General features: G+C 37.9%; 1 protein-coding gene across 2 annotated transcripts; it reads left to right on the forward strand.

Annotated features, from left to right (window-relative positions):
- Positions 1 to 3,251: 3,251 nt before the first annotated feature.
- LOC111517748 (uncharacterized) lies at positions 3,252 to 5,674 on the forward strand. 2 transcript variants are annotated; one of them, XM_023174011.2, is made up of 4 exons: positions 3,252 to 3,407; positions 3,462 to 3,711; positions 3,764 to 3,962; positions 4,163 to 5,674. In XM_023174011.2, exons 2-4 carry the CDS (start codon positions 3,499 to 3,501, stop codon positions 5,218 to 5,220), a joined length of 1,470 nt encoding a protein of 489 aa, XP_023029779.1. In that variant the 5' UTR covers positions 3,252 to 3,407; positions 3,462 to 3,498; the 3' UTR covers positions 5,221 to 5,674. The 2 variants fall into 2 exon arrangements, with proteins under 2 accessions (XP_023029779.1, XP_023029778.1); XM_023174010.2 differs by having other exon boundaries at positions 3,303 to 3,378; positions 3,450 to 3,711.
- The last annotated feature ends 6,558 nt before the right edge of the window (positions 5,675 to 12,232 follow it).

Raw genomic sequence — 12,232 nt, forward strand, 5'->3', positions numbered from 1 at the left:
TTTTATTTTCTCATTTCAACCAGTAATAACGTCCCATGTTTTTTTTGGTACCTTGGGAGCTGTCTGACTTGTTCATTTAGCCCAAGTCTCCAGAGTGGCGGGGGATCACTGTCTCTCTCTTATGGGTGTTTGACAGTCCCCCTGGTGCAGACCACACGGCACTCACCCAGTAAAGTTATCGGTCAACCACCCAATCCCGCGCCTGCGGGTAACAGGCGTTGGCCGGTTTCAAGCTAGATGTGTGGGAGAGGTGTCTCGCAAGAGCCCTCGGCGGTTACTCATCCAACGCTGGAAAGGTAACTTTCCTAACATGAGTGCCCCTCGGGGTAACGTAAGGGTATGCGGTGCAGACCACGCGGCGTACACCCAAAAGTTGTTGATGAACCGCCCTATCCCGCACCTACACGGGTAATGGGTGCGACATCTTCGACATACGATGTGTGGTAGAGGATGCTCGAAAGAGTCCTCGACGGTTACTCATCAAACGTTGGAATGGGAACTTTCCTAACACGAGTTCTAGGGGGGAGGTGAGTGCCTGCTCGCGGCTGGAGGCTAGCGAGCCTCATCTCCAATTGGCGTTGGCCTCTTAGGGGCAGCGGCTCCACTAGCGGGTAAAGGGATACAGGGTTGCGGTAATCCATTCATGGGTGCATTGCAGCCCCATACCGAGGCACTGGACGGCTTATGCTGTTCCGTGATCCTCGCCAGCTTCTGTACGGATCCGAGTGTTCGAGGAGTCGGGGCTCGCGGTCCTTCCGGGCTCTAGTATCCGAGTCTAGTCTTGGAGGGCACCAAGGCAGACGCTTGAGGTGTCGGACCCCGGTTGGACGGAGCTACTAGTATCCGAGCTTAGGACCCCGACCGGCCACCTCCGGGACTATATTCCCAACTGATTTGGCATGGTTGGCGGGGGCAGGTGTGCGACGCGAGCACTCTCTGGCGAAAGAAGAGCTTAGATAACTTGTACGGTGAGTTTTTCAGTCTGAATTGGTCCATCCTGGCCTCCCCCATTATCACTAAGTGTAAAGGAAGTAGATTCAGGAGTGTCTCCAATGCAGCTATTGGGGTAGTTCTCATTGCTTCCGTCATTCCCAAACATGCAAGTCTTTGCACCTTACCTAGTTTGTTGATGGCGGTCGCCTGCTTCATCTTTAGCCACCAGACCAGAGATGCATATGTTATTATGGGTTTAACCACCAACGTGTATAGCCAATATACCATGTCTGGTTTTAGCCCCCATGTTTTTCCATAGGTGCGTCTGGCCAGCATCAGTGCTACCTCCGCTTTCCTCTTTATCCTGTCCAAGTGTTGGTTCCAGGTCAGTTTGGAATCTAGGATTACTCCCAGATATTTAACCTCCCCCGACACTTGTATTTCTTCACCTCGAAGTTTTAGAGGTCCGAGACCTTCCGTTTTAGTCCTCTTGGTGAATGCTACTATGGTCGATTTGGATGGGCTTATGGTAAGCCCTTCTTCTTCGGTCCATCTTGTTATAACATTCAGGGCCTGTTGCATGCATCCCTTGACTACATTATTGTATTTACCCTGGACTAAGTCGTCTGCATAGCCCAGTGCTTTATACCCATTGTGGTCCAAGAGACATAATAGCTCGTCCATTACAACCCCCCCCCCCTGAGGACATCCCATGGTTAGAAAATCCCTTCCAAATAACCTTTCAATAGGGTTCTAGATTTGTATCATTGCATACAAATATCACAAAATAACAGTCATAATCCAGTGACTTGAAGAATATTTATGGTAATACACCATCTGAATCACAAATATTAAGAATAAATTACCAGGAAAATGAAAAGGCGATTGAAAAACAAGAGTTCAAAAAAGATGAATATTACTGGGTTTTTTTTCCAACATCAAACCGTTATTTTAACACCTCGACACGTGTTTCGATTGATCACCAAGTGATCATCTTCAAGAGCAATTAATTTCAAAATAACATCCAAATATCGAAAGGAAAATATCGATGTTCGTTAGGTGTAAAAATGAACATTATATATAAAAAATCAAATTCATTCATTGAGAATACATTTTTCAACAATCCCAATCCCACCTTTTTTTGTGTTATATGACGGCAACGATACAACTCAAATTCGCAAAAACAGCGTTCAAACTCGAATCACAACTGTCCGGCTCGAAGGACCAAAGTTATCAGCCGTGAAAGTCTAAACCATTTAGACCAAAGTTATGTTGAGGATCAATGCATGTTAAATGTATTTTCTGTGGCATTAATGTGAAAGTTGTCTTTTCGCGTGGTTTTGGTTAATAGAGATCAGATATTTTGAATTGAATCGAACTGTGGATATTTTGAGAGTTTCGGCGACTCGTTTCGAATAATGTAGGTTTCCGATTTCACATTCTGGTTCCGGTCTAAAAATTAAAAGTCAAAATACAAAAAAGAATGCGAGAAAAGTGATGATAAACTAAAATCAAACCCAAAATAGAAGTGATGACGGAACACTGTGTAATTTGAATGTTTTTTCAAATAATATTGGTAGTAGCGCAACCAGTACACCCAATTGACGCAAGATGGCCTCGATCTAAAGTTTATTATCGATGTGTCTATATTAATTTTTTTTCATCGATGTGTCGTTATTTTCGCGGACTGGATATCGAGGTTTTTCTGCTAAACATCGATTTTTCTTCAACATCGATGAATATTGATAACCCTTACTTTGCACGCATCATGACAACTGTTATAACCTAGAAAACCGAACTTATCCAGAGGAGACAAATAAAAAAATTGTGAAAATTGGTGCAGCCAAACAAGATTTTCTGACTTTCAAATAAGGTTTTAAAAGCACTAAATCTCATTAATCGACCATATTATATATAGATTATAGCGTATTTCAGTAGGAGACTCCTATAACACATGGAATTCTATGATCTGAACTAAAAATTCTTTCCCCTTCTCTAATTGGCCAGTAACAATATTTCACATAATCCAAAATATTTTCAGTTGAGTGTACCAACTCAATTACTTTTGAAAAGTGTAAAGCTTCCTTGAACCGAAGGTAATGAAAGTAAAGTAATGTCAATCAGTGGTTTTCTTGGCTTTCCCTTTGTTCTGCATTGACGTTATCGCTATCTGGGACATCTACTGGAAATATTCAAACTAAGTCAAACGGTAAAACAAAAACAGGCCTATGGATTGTCTATAACAAATCATCACATACCTAGGTATTCTATTGCACTTCCAGTTTTCACGTTCATAGCAATTGAATTATGGAACGCCACTCTCATAAATCCATAAAATATAACACTGTTTTACGTACTGCCATATAGATAAGATTTTTACCGTATAACTTCACCATTTGTTGAACGCACTCTGTAGTAGAAGTTTAAAGAGTTATCGAATGAAATGTAAGGTTATGTTATTTGTTTATGAAAAGGTATATTTTTTTTTTAACAAATGGGAAATCTTTTATTTTCAGTTATTTTTGTAGTCACCCATCCGTTTTGACTATAATTTGAAAATCAGAGATGCAATCATCCAAAATCAGAAAAGTTAAAGGAGGTCACTCAAAAAAAGAAATCAAACTGTCCAAACTGATAAAAAATGATAGTGATTCTGAAGGAACAGAAAGTGAGCACGAGTTGTCTCACTATTTGAACGATAGAGTGAAAATGATGAAAGAGGTACTTAAAATTATCAAACCCAAGAAAATACGAACCATGGCTCCGGATTGTATGCAGGTAAGGAATTTGGATAGGCAAAGTTATATACTTTTATCGTATTTTTTTACAGAAATTGGATAATGAAGAAATAAACTCCATGCTTTTGGACGAGTTATTAGGAATATCCAACAAGCGACTGAAATATATATTCAGTGGACAGAACTTGAATGAGGAAAGCAGTTCTACTGATCCTGAAGAGGAACAGCCGATTGATGTAATATCTCTTGATGAAATTAGCGATGATGAGTTCGTCATTGATTTAGATTCAGGTTTGGTTTTTTAACTATGACTGCTTTAAAAATGTACATTGAAAAAATGATATTGGATTCTGTCAATCAAATTCAGTTTTCCAATAATTAATATCATAAAAATATGCCTCTTTCAATTTAAATTATTATTATAGTTATAATCTCCATTTCCAAACAATTTATTTCATTGGGCCTAATAATTTTTTCCTTGTATTTTTCAGATAAGGAATCTAGACCTAAGCACCACAGAAAGCACAAAACCAAAGTCAAAGACGAACCAAAAAAGAAAAGAGTCAAAAAGGAGAAACGAGATGTATCTGCTGAAAAATCGAAAGATTCTTCTAAGAACCAGATGTCTGAACAAAACCTCATGAGCGTTTTAGAATTGTTGGAGTTACAAGCCAGGGCAAGAGCCATTCGATCCCAGCTCGCTTTAGAAAGCACAAGGAAGGCAGAAGAAGCTGCAAAGGCAGCAGCAGATGTTGAATCTTCAGATAATGAGGATGCAGTAATAGTGGAAAGCCCTAAAAATTTGGAGATCATAATCACGTCTAGTGACTCTGAAAACGAGAATTCACACGTAGAAAGCGGCCAACACAATCAAAATAATCAGGTAAAGGGAGTAACTGGTGATGAGCGCAGTTGTAAAGAAGCTGAAGATACTGCGCATGAACCCATTAGCGTTGAAGCGAAGACCAAGGTTCCAAAAGAAAATCCTAGTAAAGGAACCTTGGAGCGAATCGAAAAAGATCGAGCTCCAGCTGGAGGAAATGGTGAAACATGTTCTAACAACCAAACGGAAGAAGTGGCAGATATCCCTCATCCAGAAGGCGGAGAAAACAACCAGTCAGATGATGGATTCTCAAAGAAGAATAATGGTTGGGAAGCCCCTATGTCTGATAGTTCCACCTCAAAGACCCTGCAAGGAGTGGAAGTTCGGAATGAAAGAGGTGATGGTAGCAGGAGTGAGAAAAATGTAGATGGAAGTACTACAGATTCTAACCCCAAGAAAATAGTTGCTGAAACACAAGTCAAAGACAAGAAAGATAAAAAATCTAGAATATGCAGAAGAAAATTATCCAAATTAGCAAGGCGGAAGATGCTCGAAAGTGATATTGCCGTGAATAGTTTGTCAACTGAAAAAAACATTGAAAAATCTCGGGATAAACAGGGAGACGAGTCAGCTGGTAATTTTCTAGAGAAAAGTAGGACTGATGAGGGTGAAGGTATTATTCTGAATGTGGAGCAGTCGGAAATGGATTGTATACATTTGGATTGAAATAGAAGAAAAGAAAGGTATTGGATTATAGGATTGAAGTTCAGAAATGGTTTCACTTCAAGTTTGAGAGAAAAAGATGGAATGATGTTTTGTAATGGTAATACATGAAAGCCATCAAGATTCTAACCATCCCCTAAGTGACTATAAATGAAAAATAAAATCAAGATAGGGATTCGGGTCCAACTTCTTGATAACACTCCACACACCAGAGACATCCGAGATCTGATTACACTTTGCCACAAGAACTTTATGGGCTATGAGAAAATGTACATAGAATTTTCATGTAGAATATCGTCCGACTAACTTAGAAATTCCAAATACGGATCTGAATTTTTGGTAACAATTATCTGATATATTGTTTTTATTTCATCAATGATAATTGTTCCATATGACCAATACGTCCGCCTCTTTGACACTCCATTCTGATTTGAATAAATAGCACTTTTACCTGAAATGTGTTTCCAACTCATTCTCCAGAATATTAAGAAAAATTGGTTCTTAAATTTACAGAGTATCCTATAGCATACATCCAAATTTCCGGCCAAAATTTCAAAAGAATAAGGGATACCCATTCGTTATTTTAGAAATGGCCAATTCTCGACGCAAAATTGCCGTGTCAGCGCTGAATTAAGGTTAAACAAAAAAATAGTCATTACTAAGAGCTATCTTTTGCATTTGTGGGAACGAACAATACAATAAATTAATAAAATTAACAACTAATATTGGAATACGATTCCGGTTTCTTATCCAAAAATTTGATATTTTCCCTGAGTTTGAAGTTCGTATAGAAAATCTAGATGTCGCTGACTCCGTAGTCAATACCTCAGAGTAATATTAAGTTAAATTCTGGCACCAATATGAGGTGCTTTTGACTTCAAAACATCGCGAGGTATGTATTAATTAATGACTGCCTCGCCTAATTTTTTAAATTATTTCAAGATAACTCAGGTTTTGACCTGACCAGGTCTTCAATTGTATAAATTATCGATTAAGAATAGTTCTCAATTCGTGACGAGTTTAAAGCTACGTATAATATTTAATGTCATTCTTGATGTAATATGTTTTGAACATCTTGTTTGAATTAATTCTTAAGTCGAATTATCTTTTCTTGTTATCGAATGTGATCATAGAACGATAAGTTCTGTGCAACCGTTTTTAGACAACCATCAATTCAAGTGCATGTTACACGAGTTGTGTGTTGGAGTTTACACAAATCTAAGGATTGTAAATTATAAATAGACATGCATTATCATTGGCCTAAATCTTGTGTAGTATGTCGCAATGCTTTATATCTTCAATATTTCAGTACTATGAATGAATGAATAGGCTACGATTTCTCTTAAAATTAAGAAGGGGTAGAGATATTACAAGGTTGGAACTTATTACTTATTACAAAAAGTAAAAAAATATTTAAACAATTATTTGTAATCTTCTTCTTATTTGTAATAATCCTTGGTATCATTTATTTTTGGGCCAAACTTTTAAATGTTCCATTAAGATATAAGACGCAAAAATTGGGAATTGAACTGATGGACCTGTATTTTTTGAATAAAATAGTGTTTGCGCATATCAGGTCACACAGTTTTCTATATCCCCAGTGGCGGATTTAAGGGAGGGACGAGATTCGGCCGTAGCGCCCAGATTAGGTGGGTAGTATCATATGCATAAAAAATATAATGGAAGAATAAGATACGAAAACCAACTTCAGTGCACCCTGAATCGAATTCTGAAGACGCCGCTGATGATTTATTCAAAAAGTGAACATTTATAAATATGATATTCGCAAAGAAGTACTCTCCCAATCATCTTTGTCTACCTTAAGGCCTCATAATTGAAACAACTTTGTTCATTTTTAAATGACCTTGAACCATCTGAGGTTCCGTTGATCCCTCCTTTTTGTTTAATGACAGCGGCGTAAGCGAAAAGGGAATTAGCTCGTTGAATAAACTGATTAGATGGTTCAGAAATGTGGACAATTATTATTAAACATTTGCCCAATAATGATAAAGAACAATGAATAAGGCTTTGCAAGAAAAAATATTCATGTCAATTGACAATTAACTTTAGGAACTATTCGGCCGTCGTCAATGTTTTGGATGATTTCCAGGTTTTGCCATCGTCTTCTTTGGTTATAATATACAAACATTTAGAGATTATAACGGTAAAACCCCTAACTCATTGTTTTAGTTGTGGCATAGCGGAAAAGTTGTGACGATATTAACAAAAAAAAAAGAATGAGCAACAGCCAGGCAGTTGCAGATAGGTAAGTGTATAAATTATTGTTTATCAATTGATCCTTATCGATCATACACATGACATAGGATAGGATAGAAGAATATTTAACATTGAAGAATAAGAAAAGAAACGAGGAAACATTTAATATTTGAAGCAGTACAACAAGAGCACTCTCCACAGGGAAAATTTAGGATGTTCGAACACTTTAAAATATACATGGAAGGTTGAGGTCTAGGGCTGCGCTATTGTAGGGCAGTGACTTTAGTAGAAAAAAAGTTATTCCCTCTCTAAACTAGATATTATTCGATCGAGCAGAGATTGGGAATATTTTTTGGCGGGAATAACCCAATCTGGAAAAAGATCAGTTCCAAATTTATCGGAGTTAGTCTGGCACAAGTCAGTATAATTCTCATTACCTGATTTTTTAAGTTCTGAAGAGTATCGATATTTTCCAAATCAAACAAATTCAGTGAAGTTGACAACATTAATCACTCATTTCTTTTTAACTTTGCCTGGTTTGGTGATCCAAAATATTTTCAAAAGCGGTTTTTTCTATTGGTTGGGAAAGGGATAAAAATGTTCCTAGATGAACAATTTAGTTTTATGCCAACGTTTCGGACTTTATTAAATCCATCGTCCAATTTTCATCCTTTTCATCATCGATTTTAACATTTATATTTTTATATCTCTTAGTTTTGGAGACGTTAAGCTTTGGTTTGTTGCTGTTGGGAAAAAATCAAGAATCCAATATATTGCTTTGCTGACGACAGCACCCTTAATTGTCTCGTCATTCCATTCAGATTCCAGGATATCGGCTACGAAGGTATATCTTCACTGGCAGCAGGAGGTTGCATATCTTGATGAGGATCTAGAAGTGACCAGATAAATGTCTCCGAACCGGATATTTTAATGTCAGGTCAGCCAATTCCGCTTTCTGCTTCGATAAGTTGGTCGGGGGTTAAAATGGACACCAATATGTCTTGGCACAATCATATCGCTGGAATTTCAAAGGCTGCTTCTCAAGAGCGTGGACCACTGTTCTGAACCGGAAAACTGTACTCACCTCAACAACTTTTGATGTTTTATAAAGCTCTGATCAGAATTTCTTTGGAGCATTGCTCACATGTATGGAGCTCCGCCCCCAAGCATGCCCTGAAGCTACCAGATTCCCTCCAGGAAAGATCGATCCGCCTGATTGGAGACGCGAATATCACTTACCTCGTTGATAGTCTGGAAGAAAGGTTGGAGATTTGTCTGTCTTTTATAAGTACTTTCACAAAAGATGTTCAAGTGACTTGGCCCATTTGATCCCACCAAGAGCGGTTCAGTCTGTGGCGCACTAAAGCTGCTCATTGTTTTGAGATTCAACTCAGTACACCTCGAACTTCACTGTTTATGAGCTCTTTCATCTGGAGAATTGCGTTTATGTGGAATGAACTTTCCAAATAGATTTAATCTCCAGCGATTCAAATACAATGTGAATTGCTTAAAAAAAAAACTAAATGTTGATATATTGTAACGAGTAAACCATTAATCTTTCAACAGCGCATTTCAGATTTTTATGACAGGTAATCTCAAGAGTATCGCAGGGAATAAATTCAGAATTATCAAATAAACTAGAATAAACTTCCACGGTCTCAAAATAGATCCCTGCGGTATTCCAAATTAGATTAACAGTCATATTGCCTCTGTTTCTAGCTCGTTCTCTACCTGACAGTTACTGAGCCAGCTAGATTCTGAATTTTTATTTCATAAACACACCAACATACTGTGTAAAAGATTTTACAATATTCTTTGTCAATTGTATCAATTTAGACTGAAACTGAGGTGCAACTCAATTATTATGTCAAAAATATCAAGAAGAAACCAAAAATGTATTTTGAAATGAGTTCTTGGACTGGAGAAATGTTTCTTGGCTGTTTCACTTGTCGCTACTTTTTTCTGAATGATTTATAAGTACATAGTGTTCCATAAAGCCCATTCATTAGGATCAGAATTAAAACAATGTCGAATGTCGTCTCCGCAATATATCCACATTTATTTGGTAGTCATCGACATTGAGGGGAGGGCGTTCGACGATAAACAAACATGTTTCGAGCGGAATTAATCACTTATCTTCAGTATGACAAGGAGGAGTAACTATAAAGGATTAAAAATGATGGTTGTCATTAACAAGTCGCAAATAGTATCATGATAATGATAACAAAAAAATATTTTTTAAACTAGGCTTATGCCCTACAAGGTTAGATCAAGATTTTGTCAAAATGTGTACCCCTCAAACGGCTGGCCAATACACTGATCAAACTGATGTCTCAAAAGCTCGCTTATTCGGGTCCAAAAATACAGCAATCGTATATTTGCGAAAGCCAATGTTACTTTTTATTAGTAACCTACATTATATTGATCACTCACACGAGTGTTTGAACCCGAAGTCGGATGGATTAATGAAAAATTATATTATCCAGAGAAATTACACGACATACTTGTTGATATACCAACATCTCCAACTTTCTCAATACTAGGCTAAGTATTTATCCGTCTAAATTCGGAGCATTTAATTGTATTCACGACTTTTTCTATTCGTATTTTGATAATTTTGGAAATATAACATTTTTTAGTGACGCATTTGTAAGATGCCGCCAGATGAGTCGAATGACTATATAAGTCATTTTGAAATTTCATTGTAGTATTAGTTTGCTAACCCTTTTTTTCCAAATTTCTCACTATATTTGAATAAGATACCAATATTCCTCAACCAAACTATCCAAAATTATGTGTTAAAATGTTCAGTTACTTCCTTATCACCTTTTACGTAAAACTGTAGTTTTCTATACAAGCTATCATTGTCTGTTTGGAATTGATCAATTAATTAGTTTGCTACAATAAACGCTGCCTGTTAATTCGACTGACGATGATGAAGATTTCGAGAAAAAAGTGTGGGCCATAGAATACTGCTGTCTCTATCGCAAAAGTGTTAACAGAGATTTAATAACCCCAAATATGTAGTCTGCTATCTCTTACGCATCCGAAATCCAAGAGATATTCATCGGCCGCCAGATTATGCACCTTGCTCGGCATCGCAACAAACAATCTTGATCGAACGCTTGGAATCAGAAGTAAGCGAAGTATAGTTGTCAATTGTCACCTAGAGGCGGCAGCATCCCCTCTATTGTTTGCGAGGGCAGGCCATGTGCGGTCGGTCGCACTTTTCTACTTCAACTTGCTTTTTATGCGAATGAACCAACAGTGTAAAGTCACGCTAGTAGAAGCGCGTACTTAAAGCGATAAACTGCTACCGACTGCTCTACTTACTTCACGGTTCAGACGTGGCAAAGCTGTCTCTGTGACGGAGTGACAGTCTAGAGGCGATCCTCCGTTCGAACCTTGGCTTCTTTCTGGTTCGAGAAAGTGCCCCATTTGACGCCGTCCGCTCTCGTAATGATATCCGTGATGTTGAATGAGCACCGGGTGGGGAAGGGATAAGGGGTGGCGACTCTATTGATTTTTAGGGTGACACTGTCAACTATCGCCGAGCGGTTCGCGATATGAAAAAATTACACACGGGAGTGCTTAAAAAATTAACCGTCTGAAAGTTTCGCAAGATTTTCCGCGAGTTTTCGCCTTCGGATCTAGTGTGCTGGTGTTTTAGTGTTCGAAATCGCAGCGTGCCGGTAGTGGAATGTATAATTCAAACGTAGCGCTGTCGGCAGCAGTTCATGCCTCCGCCACCGATGCTCTTATCGCCGACATCGCGAAGTGAAAATGGCCCCACTCGGTGGTTTCTCCCAGGATCATTTTTGCAGAAGGCCCAAGAAGAAATTCAGTTGACAATATTGCAATTGCTCCCTTACTAGAAAATATTTGCGGCAAAGCCGACAGAGGTGGGCGTTTTTCTTTTACTTTCACGCGTCTGTACCCCAAAAGAGTCGAAATTGTACCTGACTACCTTGACTGCAACGTTGTCAGACCGCCAAATCCGGCAAAGCCATCCAAATCATCCTATTTTGTTTTTATTACTTCTCAACAAGTCACATAAGTTACTTGCTCGTTACTTATGTTTACGTTGATTTCTAGTCACGATATTTGTTTTCGAGAACTTGACTAACATAGACAAGTCAAACAATATATTAAAATTAGTCACATATATTCTTTAGGGCCATTGATACTCATTAGTTTTACTGTGGGCACTATAAATATGTGTTTATAACCTCAAAATGCAAACGCTTTTACGTTAAAATGTATTTATCTGTTACTTGAAAATGACTAGCAAAGGAGTGTTTCAAGGTTATTGCAAATACTTGATATTTTTCATCAGTTCAGAACCAAAAATGTACCTGTTTCGACTAGCACTTGTACACTTCATAATTAACATGATTGATGTTTAATGACAGAGAACCCCTTTTTTGTTGGTTGTTATTCCGATAAATGATTGTTTTTTTCATTTAAAATGGCCCTCAGTATCTTCTCTGGGAACTGTTGATATGGAATCTAGAATAATTTGCATTGATTTACATTTAAAAACTCTACTGCTTCTTTAAACAACAGTTTAGTATGTTCGTAAACCTGAGTGATATATAAAACAGGTTTCATCATGAATGAATGCAGAAAAAATAGCTGCGACACAAAAGGAAATGCTCAGGCTACCGTGGACAATTCATTAGATTTGATGAGAAATCAACTTTAAGGATTTCTATATATCCGAAAACAAATCCCTGTTTCGGTAAAATAATCTGAATCTGGCAACGCTGCTTGACGTCATTACCTCAGTCTACCTACA

This window comes from Leptinotarsa decemlineata, unplaced genomic scaffold (assembly GCF_025532065.1).
Source record: "Leptinotarsa decemlineata unplaced genomic scaffold, Ldec_3_MD MMD2_tig00026361_RagTag_RagTag, whole genome shotgun sequence".
Lineage (NCBI taxonomy): Eukaryota > Metazoa > Arthropoda > Insecta > Coleoptera > Chrysomelidae > Leptinotarsa > Leptinotarsa decemlineata.

Excerpts from the sequence above, each read along its gene's own strand:
- LOC111517748 (XM_023174011.2), top strand. The coding sequence starts at position 3,499 with ATGCAATCATCCAAAATCAGAAAAGTTAAAGGAGGTCACTCAAAAAAA. Across the intron at positions 3,712-3,763 it reads TGGCTCCGGATTGTATGCAG|AAATTGGATAATGAAGAAAT; the intron begins GTAAGGAATTTG and ends ATTTTTTTACAG. Across the intron at positions 3,963-4,162 it reads CGTCATTGATTTAGATTCAG|ATAAGGAATCTAGACCTAAG; the intron begins GTTTGGTTTTTT and ends TGTATTTTTCAG.